General features: G+C 58.8%; 2 protein-coding genes across 4 annotated transcripts; one reads left to right on the forward strand and one right to left on the reverse strand.

Annotated features, from left to right (window-relative positions):
• Positions 1-27: 27 nt before the first annotated feature.
• On the reverse strand, positions 28-20,108 carry SGCA (sarcoglycan alpha). 3 transcript variants are annotated; one of them, XM_039516764.1, is made up of 10 exons: positions 20,032-20,108; positions 18,161-18,295; positions 16,924-17,078; positions 16,312-16,384; positions 15,798-15,996; positions 15,199-15,361; positions 13,382-13,590; positions 12,660-12,686; positions 927-1,112; positions 28-166 (listed from the first exon to the last, which is right to left on the reverse strand). In XM_039516764.1, exons 1-10 carry the CDS (start codon positions 20,069-20,071, stop codon positions 163-165), a joined length of 1,191 nt encoding a protein of 396 aa, XP_039372698.1. In that variant the 5' UTR covers positions 20,072-20,108; the 3' UTR covers positions 28-162. The 3 variants fall into 3 exon arrangements, 2 of the variants coding, with proteins under 2 accessions (XP_039372698.1, XP_039372699.1); XM_039516765.1 differs by having other exon boundaries at positions 82-166; positions 893-1,112; XR_005591616.1 differs by lacking the exons at positions 28-166; positions 12,660-12,686; positions 13,382-13,590; ... (4 more) ...; positions 18,161-18,295; positions 20,032-20,108 and adding an exon at positions 1,387-1,543 and having other exon boundaries at positions 971-1,112.
• Positions 7,631-8,829, forward strand: LOC120392181 (histone H1B-like). Its single transcript, XM_039516766.1, has one exon. It carries the CDS (start codon positions 8,112-8,114, stop codon positions 8,766-8,768), a length of 657 nt encoding a protein of 218 aa, XP_039372700.1. The 5' UTR covers positions 7,631-8,111; the 3' UTR covers positions 8,769-8,829.
• Positions 20,109-21,301: the final 1,193 nt, after the last annotated feature.

Below are 21,301 nucleotides of genomic sequence, written 5' to 3' on the forward strand. Positions count from 1 at the left end.
TTGGGACGGACACACACTGATCTCTTTAGTCCCCACCTGTTCCTCTATTTCTCACAGTGGAAAAACAAGGTTTTCCCCATCTTCCCCAACCACCAAAAGATTCCTTGGCTGTTCGCAGTGCATCCGCTGGAGGCAAGAGACAGGAGTGCCCCGTGCTGGTCTTTACCTGGGGGGAAGGGGAGAAAAGCCCTGTTAGTAATAGTACTGCTTTACCCCTGGATAGATCTCCCCCTTGGAAGAGCTCAGCCTGGGTAAAATATTGGAAGCCAGGCCAGGAACTGACCCCGCGGTGGCTCAGGGACTAGAGCTCGGAACCCCTATTGCACAGCCCTGTGCGCTAATCATTAGGCCACCGTGCCGTCAGTTAAAGGGCCAGCTCTCAAATAGCCTTCACAGCCACTTTTCATCCAGTGTTTTAGTCCAAAGGAAGCAGGAGACCTGACTACAGCAGCTTCCCACCCCCTCGCTGGCTGCCCCAGCAGAGAGGCCAACGTCTCTATGGACCCCAGAGGCTGAACTGCCCTCCTGGCCCTAGAAGGGGTCGGTCCCTCCGTCCTGCCGACCCCAGATGTGCTGACAAGGCAGCCCCAGGGCCCATCAGTCAGTAGGGCCGCCCGTGGGGCCTCATACACCCCTGTTTGAAAGGAGGGCCTGTGCTGGGGGGTGTTCCCCACGCAGCCCTTCCACCTGCCCTGCAGCCTCCTTGCTGGGGGGAAGAGGCCACACAGCAATGACAGACCAAGCCTGGGAGGCCTGATTCTCCCCTGGCTCCCCCTATTTCCAGCCCACTGACTGCCCAGGGGGAGCAATTAACCCTTAAAGGGGAGGAGCCACCTGCCCCAGGCCACGGCTTTGCCCCCCACCCAACCAATCAATTATCAAACCCACTCGCTGGGCCCTGAGCCGGGCGGGTGGGGAACACTCACTGCTGGGCCAGGATGAGCGGAACGTGGGCGCTGTCCTGCCGGCCCTGCAGGGGGGAGATCCTCTCGCCCGTGCGCACATTGAACATGGGCAGGGTGGAGAGAGGGCGGGGCACGTCCCGGCTGCTGGCCATGTGCCTCAGCTCCTCCGTGTTGCTGTGGATTGTGTTGTGATGCACCATCTGGACACTGACAACCACGAGACGGGGGAGAGCAGAGAGGACACAATTAGCCTGGCGACAGGGGAGGGGAGGGAGAATAATAATTGATTTGTGGTGTGGTAGCACCTTGGAGCCCTAGTCCTGGACCCCATTGTGCAGGATAATGTACATTGTGTATTAGGTGTATTAGGATAGCACCTAGGAACCCATCATGGGCCCAGACCCCAGTGTGCAGGGTGCTGTACAAATCCAGGACAAAGATATGGCCCTCGTCCCAAAGAGCTTCTCTCTCGCACACGCACTTGTGAGCTGAGCTCTGCAGGGATAGCCCAGACGGGATTTGAACTCCGATTCGCTTTGCTTCTTTAAAATCTCTGACTATTCCTTAGCTGCATGGACAGGCCACCGGGGAAACCAGTCACGTTGGGTCACGCTCACGCATCACAGGCCCCCTCTGACCTCACAACGCACCAGGCTGCGCTACCACGGTTACCAGTCTGGGCCAGGGGTGGGCTCTGCCTTGGAGCTCACCACTGCCTGCCTAGCCTCCTCCGTGCAAGGAACCAGAGGGCCTGATTCCGGGCAGCAGAGGAACCAGGCAAGGGTACCTCCAGCACTAAAGAGAGGCAGTCGAGTACTGGCCCCGCTGAGCCAAGCCGTGAGGCGCTAAAGCCCTCGTGTGACGGGCATCACCCAGCGCTTCCATACAGGGGTTGTTAACAGACACTTTCCCTGGGTCCTCTGTGTCTTTCGAGCCGCGGGTCCCCGGGAAGCGGGACTCTGCGTGAACGTTCAGAGCCTGATCAGAGGAGGAGAACCCGGAGAGCTCCGCCAGCCGCCCCACCTCGCGTTGTTCCAGCGTTTGGGGCCGCACCTCCAGCGGGAAACAAGACAGAGCAGCCGGGAGGTGGCTCCAATCTGAAGGCAAGACAAGGAGCAGCGTCTCCTATCGGCCAGCAAAATGACCGATCTGTGTGAACCTTGTGAGGGGTCCTCGTTGGGCTCAGAGCCCCAAGATTCAACCACAAGCCCACGAGCCCCCACGACCTCGAAGCATGCCAGCCCCAGCGTCTCGGAGCTCATCCTTTGGGCCGTGGCCACCTCCCCGAAATGCCAAGGCCTCTCCCTGGAGGCCCTGAAGAAGATAATCACCAAGGCCGGCTACGACGTGGTGAGAAACAAAACCCATTTCCTGCGGGTGCTCAAGGGGCTGGTCTCCAAAGGGCTGCTGAAGCAGATGACTGGGATGGGCGCCACAGGCTCCTTTCGCGCCGGCAAGAAGAAGAAGGACGTGAAGAAGGATCAAGGAGCTGGCAAGAAAAGGAAGACGCCCGGGAGGAGGAAGGCACCCAAACGCGTGTCCTCCAAAGCCAGCCGGCCAGCCCGCCGGGGCAGGAAACGGCAAGCCGCCGAGTGAGGGACTGCGTCCCCCGCCAGGGCTCCGCTGTGAAACAAGGCTTAATAAAAGGATCTGTGTATTTAAAAGCTCTCCCGTGTCTGGGTGAATCCTTTCAAAGTGAGATGCGAAGAGGAAAGTCAGGAGGGGAGGAGGCCGGGGGCTGAATACCTTCCCAGCCCTCTGCAGCAGTCTGGGCCGTTGTGTGGGTGGGGAGAACTCTGCGGGATTATAGAACTGGTGCTTGGGAACTTGGCTGATCTGTTCCCACTTCATCTTGAACTGGAGTCCCTGCCTGTGCTTTGAAGGCAGCCTGCTCCTCTTTCAGAGGAGAAGAGTGGCCCGAAGCCGGATTTCCCAAGGTCTCGTGGCATAATTTGCACAATCAAGCCGGCTGTGCTCTCCTGAGCCCAAATTAGGGAGGCGGAATGAATTTATAAATTCCTCTTGCACGTTCAGTGGGTACAGTGTTTTCCTCCCCTGCCTTTACTATCATGTAGCTTTGCTGAGTGCCGTTAAACAGCCGTCATGTGCCACCCCAGAGGTGGCAGCGAGGTGGAGTGATCTGTCAGGGCTCAGGAGGTGCCTGGGACAGAGGGATGTTTTCTGTTAATGGGTTAATAGGCCTCCGTCCAACATGGGGAAATCTGACCTAAGGCCGCGCACACACACACACACATATCACAGGGTTCTCATGACATCACAATGCACCAACCACGGCGCCGATAGTTACCAGCCACATCTGGCCTTCAAGAGTGCCTTCAATGAGCAAATGACAGATACAAGTGAGTCTTCCTGGGTTCCCTCCTCTGATTCAGTCACCCTGGATCCTTGGTTAGTCCAGGTTCAGAGATACCTGAGAACGCTGGTACTTCCAATCCCCCATCATTTTCCAGCTTCTCCAATCCGCACAAGCATCAGGTTCTAGGCTCCACAACCAGCCCAGGCCATCAGGTTCTAGGCTCCACAACCAGCCCAGGCCATCAGGTTCTAGGCTCTCCGGCCAGCCAGCTGCTGCCAACCTTTCCAAGCTACCAAGTCAAGGTGTCTCCGAGCTCATTCTGGAGGCTGTGGCCACCCCCAGGAAGCACTCTGACCTTTCTCTGCAGGCTTATCGTAGCCACTGGCTACTACATGGGGAGGAACGAGCACCATTTCCAGAGGGTGCTTGAGAACCTGGTCTCCAAAGCGCTCCTGCAGCAGCTGAAAGGCACTGGAGCTTTGGATTCCTTCACAATCTGCAAGGGGGTGGGAAAGAAGAAAGAGAAAGCAGCGCCCAAGAAAAGAGGGAGACCCCCCCGCCCCACAAGGCTGGGAGCAGAGCAGTAGCCAGAAGCTTGGCAGAAAGAGGAAGGCTAGTGCTGAGGGATCTTCCCAGGGAGCCAGGACGCTAGCCAGGCTGAGCAGCAGCCGGTCAAAGTGGGAGGGAAAACCTCCCAAGCCAGGGGTGTAGCACTGCCATGAATATAAGATTGCATGTCAACTCTCCCGCGGCCATGCTCAGCCTCTGGCACCAAGAAGGGATGAAGGGTGGGAATGCACCTGAAGCCCCGGAGGAAGGAAGGGGGTGGGGATGGGATGGAACCTGTGTTCCTGGGACTGGGGCCTTTGCAAGGCTCTGAACTAAGCATCTAGTCACACCTACGTGGCGATGGGAGACCAGCCTGGGGCACATGATCAGGTTGTGATGCTGTAGACTCGGCCCAAAGAGCTGATCACAGAAACCAGGTGGACTGGAGTCCCTAGATGTGCTCGGGCACCTCTCTTCTATGAACACCCAGGGGAGGAGGGGGTCAGATCAACCCAGAGGGGCAGATGGCGTTTGACAGGGCCTGGTCCCAGTCCGTGGAGCGAACTCCCCCCAGGAGGTGTAAGGCCCATCCCAAGCGACCTGGCATTTGGAGTGGAAGGTGCGGAGCGCTGCTCCCACCCGCCTTCCCACGCATTTCAAAGACCCAACCCTACAAAAACAGAACCCTCCACTGCCCACACACTCCTTCCCGAGGGGAGAGGACATGATCCGCACGTGACACATGCGGGCTACGTTGCTGAATGCCCGACTGGAAGGTGCTCATATACTGCCGGGATGAGGGCAGCATGGGAACCTTTAGAGACCGGAATAGCTCCAACTCCTTGGATGGGCCTGAAGGGAAAGAGCCGATTTCTCATCCCTCTGACTACAGCTGCTGGGGGACGCTCGGAGCAATTGTGTCCCAAGGTGGAGACATGCCCCGAGACCAGGTCACTTTGGGAGAGCAAGTGGAGCTGAAGTAGGAGATGGGGAGTCCTCAGGCCTCCAAGGATCCACCTCCCCCCCCACCAAGGGCAGAGAGAGTCCCCCAGCACAGAGCTGAACGTGGACGGACGCTCCCGTGCTCAGGCATGCCGAGGAGGATCAGGGCGGAGGTGACTGAAATCAACACGGGGGTGGGTGAAATCAACACGTCCTTCCCTAAAGCACCCCATGGGGAACCCGTCCAGTGGGGCCAGGCTATGAGGGTACTTACGGTCTGACATCACCAGCTGGGCTGCCGTGGTTACCGGGTTCATAGGCTGGGGTGGCAACAGCTGTGCAGCTGCCTGCTAGCCACACCCTGCCCAGCCACACACCCTGACAGCAGCCCGGACCGAGGGCTCCCCCGGGGAACCAGGCCCGGAGAGAAGGCAGCAGCCGAGCCGGGGCCCAGACCCAGCCAGGAGGCACAGGACCAAACGGTGGGAGTGAGAAACCAACCAGCAAAGTCAACGAGCCGCAACAATCGCGAACAGGGCCAACACCCAGAACAACGTTTCAGGGCTAGCAATTGTCACTCAAGCCCAGACAGGCCCTGAGAACGGGCAGAACGGGCAGCTCTGCCCCCGAGGGGCAAAGGACACTCGGTCAAGGAGCAAAATGACCAGCCACAGGGCCTCTGGCAAGGAGCCTTGCTCCGTTTCCTCTGATGGAGCTGGGGCTTGCAGGCCAAAGCTTCCCAGGCAGCACAAACCAAGGTGTCCCAGCCTCTCCCAGGCCATCCTGACAGCCGTGGCGAAATCCAAGCCGCCCGTTCCACTGGCTACCATCCAGGAGGCCCTTGAGGCTGGAGGCTACGCCATGGCAACGGGCAGAAACAAGCGCCGCTTCAAGAAGGTGCTGGCGAGGCTGGTGGCCAGGCAGCTCCTGAGGAAGGTGACGGGCACTCAGGCCTCGGGTGCTGCCAAAGCCACCCAGAGGAAGGGCAAAGGCCACCAGGAAGACGAGGGGGCATCCAGGAAAGGGGAGAAGGCCACCAAGGAGACGCTTTCCATGGTCTGCTTTGGGAAGAGGAAGAAGGTGGCCAAGGTCTGGTCATCTCCAGTAGGTGGCCATGGGAGGGGTGAAGTCTCCTCAAGCCCAGCTGGAAGCAGAGCTCAGTAAAGTGGCTGTTGTATTTCACCTCTTCTGGGTGCGGGATGGTCTGGCTGACTCGGAGGGGGCCGGCTGGGTTCCCCAAGGCAGCCCTGGGTCAAGCCAATTCCCTGGTGGAGTTGCACAGCAGGGATGGCGCTGACCAGTGAGGGATCCACCAGGAAATCCCAGGGCTGCTGTGGCTAGGGGCAGTGGATCCGTGGGGTGTAAGCCTGGCTCACTCAGAACGTGCTCTGGCTAAAACTGCTGTTGAGCAGTGCAAGGGGTTGCTTCCTTCCCTGAGCACTGACCCTGCTGCATTCAGCACCCTGGCACCCAACTGCTGGTAGCTCAAGCCGAGGCGGCTTGTGCTTTTCAGCTTGAGAAGTCCCAGGTTCGATCCCTGCTACCGATGACTTGCCCAGGCGCGTGGCCCTTTAGTTTGAGAGTTACGGCCGAACTCAGGCCCGTGCCTACACGCCCAGGATGCTGGGATTGAAGGGTTGGGGTCTTGTGGGGATCATTCACATCCATTGCTGGAATCTTCCTTTCCAAGTTCTTCTGGGTGCTGGTGCATTCCCCTCACCCCACCCCCAGCCCAGGTGCTGCTGCCGGGGGGAGAGAGCTGAGAACTGAGAGCCTGCACCCCCAGCCGGAGCCCTCACCCCCCACCCTGCACTCCAGCCCTGAGCCCTTCATCCCTGGCCCCACCCCAGAGCCCTCACACACACACACACCCCTGCACTCCAATCCTCTACCCCAACCCTGAGTCCCCACACTCTGAACCTCTCGGCCCCACCCTCACCACGTGAATGTTGTTATGTGCACCAATATGGAGGTGATGTGTCACACTATATTGGTGCACATAACAAAATTCATTCCACATACATGTGGGGAAAAATTAGAGGAAACGCTGCGACAGACCCCATGGATGGCAGGCTGGCTCGGGCAGGGCCAATCGTTCTGCAATGTGCTGGCATGCAGGGGACCAGCAGTTGGATGCCAGGGCGTTGAGTGCAGCAGGGTCAGGCCTGAGGGAAGGCGGCCACCCCTTGCACTGCTCAACTGCAAGCTGGAGACAATATGGTCCAGAGGAAGGATCGCTGCCAGGCAGAGTCTTACAGGGGCTGGGGGGATGTGAAGGGTGGAACAGGTTCTTCTCAGACTGGCCAGGACAGAATAACAAGAAATATGCCCACAGGAGAGCAGTGTATGGACGGACACACGTGGGTGCACACTCAGCTACAATTCTCAGGCCACGTTCTCCCACCGCTGCACACAGGTGACTCCCAGGGAGCCCAGTGCAAGTTGAAGAAAGGTCAGGAATCAGTGCCCCGTGACTGCCCTTTGTGACACTCGTTGCTGGATTTCCCAGTGAGCTCCGCACCCACCACCCAGAGCTGTCTGCTAAACCTGGCCCTGCTTGGGTGCTGAGTGCTTCGGAGCAGCCTGGCCCTCTGCTCCTGGGACCACACGGGAGAGCTCAGCACCCCGGGGTCTTTGGTTACACATCTCGCAACCCACAACAACAGGAGGACAGCACAGTTGGGTCCCAAAGAACCACGTTGACTAAATACGAACATGCCAAGCCTGGCTCTCTAGTTCTACCTGGCCGCTTCTAACACCCAGAACGCAGTGCGCACCGCTAGCGGGCTTGCAAACTATTTAAAGGGATACGACCCTGCTCCTCTACAAGGGTGCCCATGCACAGACACACCCATATGCAGACATCACAGGGTGGGCCCGATGTCACAATATACCAAGCTCCGTTCTCACGGCAACCACTGTGTTCTAGCAGCCCAAGAGGTGTGGCCTTATCGCTCATCGCTTGCTTGCCCTGTACCTTCGCCCCCAGCCTCACAGCTGACCACACCCCAGAATCCAGCACGGTGCGTCAGACAAGGTGGGTACCTGGTGGGAAAAGGTGCGAGGCAGCCAGGCCAAGACGGGTGAAGGCTGCAAGGCCAGAGCTGAGAATCAGTGCGTCCCCAAACGCAACCATTGGGTGCAGCTTTTCCTGGGTCCTCTCCGGCAGCCAAGCCTTTTGTACCAAGCGCTGCCAAAAGCTGGACACGCAACTCCAGCCAGAGGCTGGGCTGGGTGAGCAGGGCCAGCGCGCGGCGAGCCGGTCCTGGGACAGCAGGACGACAGGGTTTTAGCCACCTGGTGAGTCCCACGTCTCAACCCGGAGCACACAGACAATACAGACGTTTAGGGGCAGACCATAGCCTGGGACGCGAGCGGGGTACAGGATACCAAGCAAAATGGATGATGCAAAAAACCCTTCTGAGGTTCTTCCCCTGGATTCAGCCACCCCAGCTTCAGGGAACCCTGATCCAGAAGCCCCAGGTTCTGCTGACGTAGGCTCAGCTAACCCGACGGCAGAGACCCATGAGAACCCCCGACAGCCTGAGGCGTCTGGTTCCAGCCTCCCCAAGAAGACCAAGCCATCGGGCAGCCTGACCTCCAAACCATCCAGCTCGCCTGGCGCCAAGCTGTCCAAACCACCGAGTCAAGGACTCTCCAAGCTCATCCTGGAGGCCGTGGCCACCTCCAAGAAGCGCACCGGCCTTTCCCTGCAGGCTCTCAAGAGGATCATCGCGGCCACGGGCTACGACGTGGCCAAGAAGAAGACCCACTTCAAGAGAGTGCTGTTGAGCCTGGTGACCAAAGGGCTCCTGCAGAAGCTGAAAGGCACCGGGGCCTCCGGCTCCTTTGGGATCGGCAAGGAGATGGCCAAGAAGATGAGCGCCGGGCACAAGAAGAAAAAGGCCCCCAAGAAAAGAGGGAGGCCCCTCAAGGTCGGCGTCGCAGCAACAAGCCTGGCCGAAAGAGGGCAGCTGCTGACGATGGATCTTCTAAGGAAGCCAAGCGGCCGGCCAGCCACGCTGGGCAGCAGCCAGCCAACGCCTGAGGGATAGACCCTCCCCTACCACAGGTTGGCCCCTGCGAGAAATAAAATGGTGGTTGTATTTAAACACTCCCCATGTCCAGGCTCATCCTTGGGAACCTGCCACCAGGAGAAGAGAGGGGGAGGGGTTGAAGGAATGGTGACGTATTTACAGCACGTGGGGCTCTGATCCCTTTACATCTCCCAAGCTATGGGGGGGGGGGGCAAGTTGCACCCCTTTGCTGCTGGTCGAGCTGCTGCATTGATCATGGGGCAAGGGACCCTCGGCTCTGCAAGGCTCTGTCGTTCCAATAAGCCAGAGGACCAAGGCCCAAACGATGTGCGGTGATCAAAGAGAGCGTGCTGGGTTGTTGCAAAAGTGGGATTGATAGTCCCCAAGGGAAGAGGTGCCCTTTATGGAAGGACTTGAAGGCGAGAGAGCCTGGATTGGGGAGGGCTTCCATGCATAGGAGCCAGTATGGCGGAAGGCAAACAGCCTGCAATCTGAGCAGACAAAGCGGGAGGAGAAACGGGGGAAGTGATTCACCAAAGGCCATGCAATGAGTCAGTGGCAGAGCCAGGATTAGCACCCAGGCCCACCGAGTCCCAAGCTAGTGTCCTTGCTGCTTGCCCACACTGCATCCTAGGAGAGCTTTTCCTACCCATCTCTGTGCCTACCTCCCCCTCAGTGTGTCAGTGGTATTTAGAGACTGCCCATCCCCCTGGTATCAAGGCTCTGGTAAACTGTTACCTCATGGGCACATTAATGAGAACCAGCTGTAACTTGATTCACCTGCTCTGGCACAAAATGCCTGGTGAGGTTCACTTGGTGCTGGTTAGCCGGGGATTTGGCTTCCCCGCCCGTTTCAGGGAACTGGGTGCAACGCCCTCTGGGAGGCACAGACCGGCACACTGAGGTACCCGGGATTCTGATCACATGAACACCGGGGCTGGCTCCTGCTGCCAGCTGGCTTGAGGACCAGGCTGGCATGTCGGGGATTGGGTCCCCTTTCTCTGACAGAGGCGCAGTAGCTTCCTGCTCTGGGGACGCTCGCTCCATCGCAGACACACTTAGACCCGCTCCAGCCCATGTCCACAGACACGCACTCAGGGCACAGCCTGTCAGCTCCCTTCTGCCACCCCTGGATAAGAATAACTTCCACAGCAAGCAGCAGGAGAGCCTCGAACCCCACGCCCATGGGCCTGCTGGGCACCATTTCAATCAAATCAAGGGCCTTTGGACAAATTACATCTTGGCAGATCCTTCAAATCTCTAAATCACAGTCTGGAAAAATCGCAATATGGGGTGACACACACACACACACACGGGCATCACAGGGTCTTTTTGACATCACAATCGGCCCAGCTTTGCTGCCATGGTTACCGCCAGGTTGTCCTGGAGCCCAGGGACATCTGTGATAGGCCAGCAACCTCGCATGGAACTAGCTGACTTGATCGCTGGGAGCCAACTTTGGAATCCAGCAGGAGGGATCGAGCTGAGTCCATTTCCCCAGGTACCTAGAGGGAGAAAGTCCTCAAAGAAAACAGCAGCCAAGCCAGGATCCTGGATCTCCAAGTCAGCCTGCAAGGAACCAAAACTGAAAAGTAGCTGCAAAAATTCAGCACTTTCACTCAGGAAACGGGGAATCAGCCACTTTCCTGGGTCCTCTCCTAACCCAGATTCCTGGAAATTAAACCCAAGGAGCTGTGGAAATGGGTCTGAACGTGGAGCCCACGCCAGGGTCTGGGTTTGCACAGCGCTGGAGCTGGAGCAACCAGGCTGCCTACTTCACTCCAGGGTTCGGTGCTGCATCTCAAGCTGGAAAATACACAGTAAACAGGCAGGAAAGACTTCTGGCTGCCAGCCCACCAAGCAAGGAGCAGCGAGCAAAATGACTGATACGAGTGAGTCTTCCCAGGTCCCGTCCTCGGAGTCAGCCAACCTGGATGCAGCCACTCCGGTCTCAGATAAGCCAGATTCAGAGATAACTGAGAAAACTGATACTTCCCGTCCATCGATTCCAGCCTCTTCAAATCAGCCCACGCCATCAGGTTCTAGGCTCCTCAACCAGCCCACGCCATCAGGTTCTAGGCTCCTCAACCAGCCCACGCCATCAGGTTCTAGGCTCCTCAACCAGCCCACGCCATCAGGTTCTAGGCTCTTCAGCCAGCTAGTGCCAACCCTTCCAAGCTACTGAGTGAAGGTGTCTCCAAGCTCATTCTGGAAGCTGTAGCCATGTCTAAGGGGCGCTCAGGCCTTTCCCAGAAGGGTGACAATAACTGTGGCCACCGGCTACCACATGAGGAGGAACAAGCACCGATTCTAGAGGGTGCTCAAGAATCTGGTCTCCAAAGGAGTCTTGCAGCAGCTGAAAGGCAAAGGAGCTTTGGGCTCCTTCGGAATTGGCAAGAGGGTGGGAAAGAAGAAAGAGAAAGCAGCGCCAGTGAGGCGTCCCCCCAAGGACTGGGAGCAGGAAGCCTGGCAGAAAGAGGAAGGCTGGTGCTGAGGGATCTTCCCAGGGAGCCAGGATGCCGGCCAGCAGCTGGTCAAAGTGGGAGGGAGAACCTCCGAAGCCAGAGCTCTAGCACTGCCATGAATACAAAGTCGCATTTCAACTCTCCCACAGCCAGGCTCGGCCTCTGGCACCCAGGAGGGATGAAGGGTGGGAATGAGTTTGAAACCCACCTGATAGCAGCCGGTGAAGGGGGAGGAATGACACAGGTGCCAGATCAGGGTGAGGTCCTGTAGGACCTTGACCTATGTCTACACTGCAGTAAAACAGCCGTGGCTGGCCCGGGTCAGCAAACACTCGGGTTATAAAATTGCAGTGTAGAGGGGCGGGCTGGGGCTGCAGCTTGGGCTCTGGGATCCTCTCCCCTTGTGAGATCCCAGAGCCTGGGCTCCTGCCTGAACCCCACCATTTACACAGCAAACTTATAGCCCCACAGCCCAAGCCCCATGAGCCCGGGTCAGCTGACACACAGTGGACTTACCCTTCAAGGCCTCATGGCAGGCCTCCAAAGCACACCATCTACCAGCCTTGATGATTCAGTAGGTGGCGCTCTCCTGTGTGAGCTCGTCCTGGAGGGTGAGGGTGAGGCTTTGCTACTGATGGCTCCTCTATTCAGATGCAGCCATTGGCCTGCGGATATTTGTTCTCATTAACGATCCCCTGGTACCTCTCACAAGAGTTGGGGTATTTAGCCCTGGTGTTCTTCCCAAATTCCTATTCGGGGGATTTGCATCCTGCTTCAACTGGCAGCCTCCTGCACTTCCTGTCCTAAACCGTGGCTGCATGTGCTGTTAAGTGGCTCCCGCGTTCCACTCCAGAGGTGGCTGCATTTCACTGGTGGGCAATGCAACCTCCTACTGATGTGTATCAGTGCTCGGGGATGAATTGGGCTATTGAAATGTAAGAGTAATTATTCATCTATGTGACCCTTTGTCCCTGCAGAGGGAGGCAGGGAATGAAGGTGATGGGAGCAGGATCTGGGAGCGGGACAAGCCTGGAGCCTTTTAAGGCCAAGTTTGAAAGCTGCATGGACCTGCCCTGAGGGTCAGTCAACAGAGGTCTGCCCAGGCCAATGCAGGGACCTGCGTCCGCATCTGCCCACACTCAGGAGTCACATCAACGTGACAGCTGTGAGATAGGAGGGGGGAGGAGAAAAAACTCCCAGGTGTGTACATGACTTGGTGTGTACACCCACCAAACACAATCACAAACAACCCCCCAAACACACGCCCACGCTCACCTGCACATCGTCAAGGAAGCGCACGGAACGCCTGAGCCCGGAAACGTGTTAAAACGCAAACAGGCGGAAAACTCACAAACGTACCCCGCACAAGGCGCACACACACGCGCACCAATCAGCCACACAAACCTCACCCACACCCATGCAGGCACAACGGTGAATCACTTACTCAGAAGTCTTCAGATCCCTTTTGTGCCTACAGGGGGGAAAAGAAAGGTGAAAGGGGTCATGAGACATTGCCAACAGCTGAGCTTAAAATTGACATCAGCTAAGCCCGCTTTGCCGCCAGGCCCCAGCAGAGATAAAGCATAACTTTAAATAACCCTTGAGCAAGTGTTTATAGACAGCCTGGCCGGCCCCAGCCGCGTGAACCGCAGCAAGAAGTGAAGTGTGTGCGCACCGCTGCCCTCTGTTGGAGGGACTCAGCTGCTGTGTGTCATAGCCCCAGTATGGCTCACAGTTAGGGAGATCGTCCTACGGCACAAGTGGCTGAAGGGGGGCTGTTGCAACAATTGGGCCAAGAAATTTTACCTGCAGTGTGAGCTCAGCTGTTAAAAGTATGTAAAAGGCCATAAGATGTGACAAAAGATGAGCTGTGGGAGCTGAGCTCTCTCCCCGCCACCGTGACAGATGGGGGTATGATCAGTTTCCCAGAGAGGGGGAAATTCACCCCAGAGCAGAGGGGCCAGCCAAAAATCCAGGCACATCTGCAGCCCTTAGGGTGCTAAGTGCTTTGGCAAGGGTGGATTTCATTCCGCCCCCGGGGGCTCGAGCCATCAGCAAACGGAAGTCCTGAGCACCCCAATCAGATGGGGGAAGGTGTGGGGGGTCTCCAGCTGATTCCTACATCCCTTCCCATTTCCTGGCTCCAGGGGCATCTGCCCAACTTACACGCCCTCCCTCCTGCAGTACATGATGTAGGCCAGGAGGAGGCAGAGCAGGAGGGCCACCAGCAGAGGTAGCAAGATGGTCAGCAGATAGTCAGACAAGAATGCCTTCTCCGGGGAGTCCGTCGGGGGGTTGTATTCGCTGCCATCCTCCAGCACCCCGTCGCCCCAGACGGGCACCCGCTCCGTGACGCTGAGGCTGGAGAGATCGGCCTGAAGGAGGAGAGGAGAGAAAGAAGAAAGCCAGGACGCTGTCAGGCTCGATCATGGTCTCTCGGGGGGGAAGCCGTCTCAGCAGCCACCCTGGAAGTAGAGTTTATACCGGCCGCCGGTAGTCCCCGGTGCCAGCAGAACAACGTGAGGCTCTCTGAGCTTGAGTCACGGCAAGGCCTCGCTGCCCAGAGATGAGTTCTAGCCATACGGGATTTCTCTGGTCCAGGATGGAGAGGAGAGCAGGGGCGTGAAACCAGAGAAGCCTCCCCCATGGAGGACTGCACAGAGAGGAGACCTCTCGGGATCCCTAGAAATGACTATGGACTTAGGAAGTAAAGGATGGTGGGCTGGGGTTAAGGCGGTGAACGGAGACTCTGGAGAGCAGGGACGTACCCCGGTGGTGCTGCACGCTCCCTGGCCACCCCCATCTTCCTGCCCCTTCGTGCCCCGGCTGTAAAACAGGGCTCGACTCTTCCTTTGGCTGTCAGCCCTTTGCCACTCACGCTGCGGGTCCAGCCCCAGCCCACCGGGGCCCTCACCTGAGTTGGGGCCACTAGGTGGCACTGCCCTAATACAGATCCGTAATAAGAACGGTTGCCATTTGACTGCGGCAGCGGGAGGAGAGCTTTAGTGAAACATCCTATTAATTCCCATAAGGTGGATCGGGAGCCGAACAGCCAGGGGAACGTTTCCTATCGACTCCTCTGGGATTTGCCCATAAGCATCCACAGTTATCCCTTGCCACCACCCCCCCCACTTAATGAGACTGTGCCAGCCCCATGGTTCAGACCCTGCATAAGGGCCTGGCAGAGCCCCCCCACAACCCCTCCAGCCTTCTCCAAAGGAGCCGCCTCCCTCTGCTGGCGGAAAGGAGCACTGCGGCTGGCTCTATACATTCGGGAGCTGAGTTACTGGGGATTTCCCGGGAACACGACAGTTTGATTCGTTATTACGCTGCAGAGGTTCCTCTTTCTCCGTGGCTAGCGTCCCGCTGCGGCGTAAAGCGCCCCCTGTGCAGCATCGCCCTCCCTTTTACTGAGACCTGGCATTTGGCTTCCAGCAGCACCTAGAGACCCCAACTGAGATCACGGCCCCACTGTGCTAGGGGCTGTACAGACGCAGAAAGGCCAGGCTACACACAGAGGTTGCATTGGTTTAAGTAAAGGCACCGATTTAGTTAAACCAGGTGCAGCTTTGTGTGTGGACTAGGCCATTGCGAGAGCCAGCCCCTGCCCCAGAGAGCTTATGGCCTAAATAGACAAGGGTGGGAGGGGAAGAGACTTGCCCGAGGTCACGGAGCAGGTCAGTAGCAGAGGCAGGAACAGAACCAAGTCTCCTGATTCCCAGCACAATTCCCAATCAATTGACCGTGCAAGGCCCTAAGGTTCACCTTTGCTGTTGCGCAGAGATATGTAAGCGGTGGCATCTTCTAGTGCACTAAGATGGGATGCCAGCTCTGGGGCAGGGGGTCTAGGAAACCCAGATGAAATCAGTGGCAAAACTCCCATGGATTTCGCCGGGCCAGGATTCCTCCCCCTCCCCAGCCCCGGTAGTCAGGGGTGGATGTGAGACCCCCCGGGCAATGCAGACATTGTCAAAGCCCCTCACCAAGGTAATGTTGCACCAGTCGACTCTGAATTGAGGGCTAAAGCTGTCGTAGCAGGCAATGACCGGCTGCTGATCCAAGCTGCACCTGAACTGGTTGTCGGAGGACTTGGTCTCCAGCAGGCAGTCGGAGAAAGGCCTGCGGGAGCCCACCTTGATGTAAACCCTGGGGAGGAGACGCACAGAGGGACAGGAATGGTGGGAGGAAGCGGTGTAACAGCTCGCGAGAATGTTGGTCCTGGCCGCCCCAGCCTACCTCAGCTAGAGAAGCTGTGGGGAGCAGCTTGGGAGCCCCCCAGCCATGGGGAATGGTCCAGGAGCCCCCACAGCTGTGGGGAAAAGTCCGGGAGCCCCTTGGCTGTGGGGAACAGTCTGGGAGCTCTCTGACTGGTAGAACCAGCCTAGGAACCCTTTGGCCCCATGGACCAAACCCTGGCTCTAAGGAGTCTCCCAGAAGTGTAAGCTGAGGGGCCAGCCTAGGGGCCCCCGGGAGCCCTTGCACTGGGCAACCTCGAGAAGAAACAGAACCACGAAAGCCACTGGATTGTTTGTTGTCTGTCCCGTCATCGCTGATGTTCTACGGGAAAGGTCCCTCTTCCTACCCCTCCTTCCTGCCCTCGATGGGCAGGGGAACACGGCCTCCCCGGTCCAAGGCCGACGTGATGTTGATGATACTCCAGTCCTTCTGCTCCAGCATGATGTCCAGGGCTTGCTGGAACTGCTTCTGTGCGTCCGCCGGCAGCACTTCCTCCACGTCTCGGTTCTTCACGAAGAACTCCGCCTGGTACGGCATCTGGGTGTCTGCGGGGAGGGAGCAGAGAGACCCCGTTGGGAAGACATTGGGGTTGGACCTGCAGAGACCTCATAAGGGCCTTGGAATCTTACGGCCGGGACCTCTGGCATCATGCTTAGGTGTCATGGGGAAGGGGCACGCTCCAGTGGATGCTGGGATGGCTGGGCAGTATCACGCTCTTGACATGGCAGATGGGTCCATCAGGTCAGGGCTGTTGGCTCCTCCTCGCCCTGCCCAGGCGAGGGGATGGCGACGGGCCTGGGATAAGCTGGTTGCTAGGAAAGGGGTATGGGTAGCGATGGCAGGGAAGGTGGGGGCGTTACCTGGGGCGGGGACAATGGTGAAGATGACCCTTTGCCGCACAGTCTCGTAGGTGTGTCTGTTATACGCCGTCACCTGCCACACAGAGAAGAAGAAATTGTTTCGGATCCTTGCACGGAACAAAATGGCCGCTGGTCAGGTCATGTCCCACTTAGGCCATCTCCTGCTGAGGAGGTTGGCTGAAATGGCAGGCATGGGCAGGTGGCAGAGAAATCCAAGCTCCGGGGGGTTTGCCCTGTTGTCCTTGAATGGGGAGATAGCTTGCGAGTGCCCAGACAGCAGCTCCAGGAGCCTGGTCAATAGGGGGCTGCCCTGGGCATAAAAGGAAAGGGAGCCCCCAGGTTGCGGCCTGCTCAGGTCTCCATAGGACTTTGGAGCTGTTTAGCTTTATTGTGTTAGGTTTAGTCAAGATTACCAAGCGTTTACTGCCCCCCATGGCTAGGCCGACACAGCCAGGCACCCCCCCACCAGCAACATCAGTCTTTACTCCCTCAGACGCACACACACGTGGCAACCAAGGCCATCTGAACCCCCCTCCGGCCCCATATGCCCACACCACTCCCAACAGCACCCAGCGCCCCAGGGCTCTGCGGAGGTCAGCGCCGGCCCCGTACCTCGATGAGCTGCCTGCCAACATCCTTCATGGTGGGTGACCCGTAGAGATAGCCTGTCCGGTACGGCCCACGTTGGGTGTACCGCAGCCACCTGGGCAGGTCGGGGTATCCCAGCAGCTGGGCGTGGAAGGTGATGGGGGTGTCGGACGGGATCTCTGAAAGGGTCCGTTACACATGCACATGGTTTGCCCATCACCACAGTATCTGGGCGCCTTCCATGTAAAATCAGTACCAACGGCAAAGTCCCCAGTGGACTTCCTGGGGAGAAGGGAGGGGAGCTGGGGAGAGGCAGACAGGGGAGGCACCATCCCAGCATCCCAAGTTTCATACCACCCCAACAGCGATGGGACCTTCCACGGAGCCAGTTCCTACCCCACGGCCTGGCTCGTATATGGAGCCATGCTCTGCGTTGCTGTGTGCGCCGCTCCCCCTGGAGCTCCCAGGGGCGACTCGGGAGACAGCTGGAGAGATGCTGGTCCCCTTCCCTATCCTCGGCTTGTCCGCCTGTCCTTCCACGGCGAGCGCCTCCGAGCAGGGACCGGCCCTTACTGAATGGCTGGAAAGGACCTGACCCCGAGTGAGAGCTACTCAGAATGAGCAATAATAATGGTAGATAGCTGTATGTGAGAGAGATACTGCAGCCAGACGGACATTGGGGTATGTATGGTGATGATAGGTTAGATTAATATTAGGATATGTAGATAGATAGATGAGTGTCTATGGGGATGGATGGATGGATGGATGGATAGATAGATATCAGGGGTGTATGGGGATAGATAGATTAGATTAGATATTGGCAGTGTCTAGGGATAGATTAATATTGGGATATGTATATAGATAGATGAGTGTGTATGGGGATGGATAGATAGATGATATTGGGGGCGTATGGGGATAGATTAGATATTGGGGGTGTATGGGGATAGATAGATAAGATTAATATTGGGATATGTCTATAGCTAGACTAGATATAGATGGGGGGTGTATGGTGATAGATTAGATTAGATATTGGGGTATATGGAGCGCTGATCTATACATTTGCTGTTAGTCCTACTGCTTGGTCAGTCCATGTTGGGGGTGGACAGAGATGCTACCAGCCACCTTTGGACCCAGTTCCTGGTGGAGAGCCCTCCTCTTGGGCCGGTTATGGGGCTGAGCTGACAGTAGGAATTCAGGAAGCCGTTTGCGTGGGGCCAGGGCGGGCATGGGGCTGTGAGACCCTCCCGGCGCACTCACTCACCGCTGTAGTTCTTGCGGATGGAGGGAAAGGCCCCCTGGAAATGCTCCCTCTTCAGCTCATGGACGAAGATGGCTCCGGCCACCGGGGAGACGTTCCGATCGGGGAGAGCAGCCAGGATCCCAGCCAGGAACATGGCTGCGGGGAGGGACTGGGTTACAGCCGGCGGCCTGGAGGAATGCGAGCGTCCTGTGGCCAGGTCCAGCCAGGAGGATACAAGGGGTGCAAGGGGCAGCCAGCCAGATGAGGAGCTTGGAAGGATGGTGTGGCAGCATGGAGCCTGTCACACAGCGTGGGTCTGTGAGTCCACAGAGCTTGGGTGATCTTGGGCAAGCTGACCCCTCCTTCTGTGTCAAGGGGGAGCCGCTCGGCACCTCCCTCTTCCAAGCACGGAGAGACTTGGGGATCAAACACCCAACTCCAGAGCCCAGGGGGAGGGAGCAGCCTTGGGGTTGCTAACTTTCTAATCGAACACCCTAGCCCCGCCCCTTCCCTGAGGCCACACCCCCTGCCCCACGGCCCTGCCCCCCGCTCACTACATTGCCCCTCTCTCCATGGCTCGCTCTCCCCCACCCTCACTCGCTTTCACTGGGCTAGGGCCGGGGGTTGGGGTGTGGAGGGGGTGAGGGCTCTAACTGGGGGTGTGGGCTCTGGGGTGGGGCCAGAAATGAGGGGTTAAGGGTGCGGGAGGGGGCTCCGGGCTGGGGGTGCGAGCGCACCGTCTGGGGGTGCAGGCTCTGGGGTGGGGCTGGGGATGAGGAGTTTGGGGTGCAGGAGAGGGCTCTGGGTTGGGGGGGGATCAGGGCTGGGCCAGGGTGTTGGGGCGCAGGCTTACTTCCGGTAGCTCCCGGTCAGTGGCGCAGTGGGGGTCAGGGGGGCTAAGGCAGACTTCCTGTCTGTCCTGAGTCCGTGCTGCACCCTGGAAGCGGCCAGCAGGTCTGGCTCCTAGGCGGAGGCACAGCAGGCGGCTCTGTGCGCTGCTCTTGCCTGCAGGCACCGCCCCCGCAGCTCACATTGGCCGCAGTTCCTGGCCAATGGGAGTGCGGAGCCGGTGCTTGGGGCGGGGGCAGCACGCAGAGCCCGGTGGCCCCCCCGCCTAGGAGCCAGACCTGCTGGCCGCTTCCGGGGCACAGCGCGGTGCCAGGACAGGCAGGAACTAGCCTGCCTTAGCTCCACAGCAACGCCGACTGGACTTTTAACGGCCCGGTCGGTGGTGCTGACCGGAGCCACCAGGGTCCCTTTTCGACTGGGTGTTCTGATTGAAAACCAGATACCTCGTCACCCTATAACAACCTCCACAAACCAAACTACAGCCCCCCAAATAGGCCCTCCCGAACCCCCGGGGGGAGCTTGGACCCCAGCCAGAACCCCCCAAGCTTAGAGCGAGACCCGGCTTCAGGCCGCCAGCTGGTTCTGAACTTGGCTGGCTCTGTGCCACCTTCCCACGGAAGCCTCCTGCCTCTCCGCCTTGCGGGGACGGGGGGACGGACCTGGCCTGTGGGGAAGCCAAACCCGTCCCACTCCGCCTGCAGCTTGGGGCACAGGCGCCTCTGGCTATATTTAGCTGGTGCTGCTTGGGCTGGTCCGAGTTTCTGGATTCTCCTTGCTAGTCGCCCGTGGCTCTCCGGGCTGGGGCCAGCGGCAGGGCGGGTGTCTGTCTGTGTACCCCTCGCCCCTAGGGAGGAGCGTTGTATTGAGCACCGTGTGTCACTCTCAGAATAGCCTGCCCCACCTCCTTCCTCTCCTTGTTCGGGCCTTTAGGCTGGCTGCTGGCATATCTCCCCCAGCCCCCCGAGCCCCAGGGCTCTGCCACACAGTTAGACCCCCCCCCTCGCTGCAGAGAAACCCCGGGGCAGAGAGAGGATGTTACTTGCCCGTAAGGAAAGGAGTCCACAGCAGCCTCCGTGCTGCCATCTTTGCCCCGTTCGCCTGGGAATCCAGCCAGACCCGCGCTCTGATCGACAGGGACAGGCCGTCAGGACAGACAAGGCGAGGGAGGGAGGGATGGGGGGAGTCTGGGACCGAGCTCCAGAGCTGGCTGGCTGGCTAACAGCCCCAGGGGAGCCAGGTGCCGCTGGGTATGTGCCCAGGGGGTGTGTGCCCAGGGGGTTATAACGGGAGAGCTGATTAACCTGACTGCTCAGCGCCTTGTTCTCCAGGAGCTACGAGTGCCAGAGGCTGCACCACACAGGGTTTTCCTGCCGGCCGTGCCCAGCAGCCACGCCCTGGCACCTCTGAGGGGAGAGCCAGCAGGCGGCAGAGAGGGCGAGCGAGGCCAGGTTAGGGCCCGGAGTGGATGCTGCAGCCAGCGGGCACAGGAGGGGCACTGCCCCAACCACCCCTTTGTTTTCACAGGAGTCCCCTGGGAATGAGGGGACCTGCCGCAGAACAGCACCCCTGCTGGCCGGATTCAGGGGCAACTCCCAGGGCAGAGCAATCCCTGCTAGCCCCTCACACACACACACCCCCTGCCTGCCCCGGCTTAGCCTGGGAGAGTTAACGGGATTACAGGTGGAGGTGGTCTGGCTGCGGGACCAGGGCCTCTGCCATGGAGGACCCAGCCCTGCCAGCGCTTGTACGGGGCAGGGAGAAAGGGGCGACTGATGTTCTGGATCCACACACATTTTGGGCCCCTGTCTGCCAGACCTCCCAGCCTTCTCCTCCCCCCATTCCTTTCTTCCTCCCGCTGAGCCCTTGATCTCCCGGCCAGGTAAAACCTCCCACGCACCAGCTGTCTCAGGACAGAGTCGCCACTTGCTGCTCTGATTCTCTGCTGTGCCCGGGAGCCCGGGGCCCTTGCCTGGCTCGGGGGACGGCACTGCCAGGGAGAGGGGGTCTGGCCATGCAGCTGCGAGCCCTGGCTGCATGCATGGCTGAGGATCCTGCCCACGGTGCTGTGCTGGCTCAGAGGCCATCTCTTGCCTCCAGCTGGATTGTTCCTCTAACCTCCCTGTGAACCTGCCCCGGGCTCATCTGCCCACCGTGGCTGGCTTGTGGTGGCATGGTGCACGGAGCAGCCACTCCCTCTATCCGGTGGGGAGCCCTGCGTCCCACCCTCCAACGGCCCCGCCTGGCCTGGAGGGACTGACAAGCAGAGGCCAGCCAGATCCGTGACCTGGTGGGTAGCGCTGAGTACCAACTCCC

The sequence above is a fragment of the Mauremys reevesii genome, linkage group 27 (assembly GCF_016161935.1).
Source record: "Mauremys reevesii isolate NIE-2019 linkage group 27, ASM1616193v1, whole genome shotgun sequence".
Taxonomy (NCBI): Eukaryota; Metazoa; Chordata; order Testudines; family Geoemydidae; genus Mauremys; species Mauremys reevesii.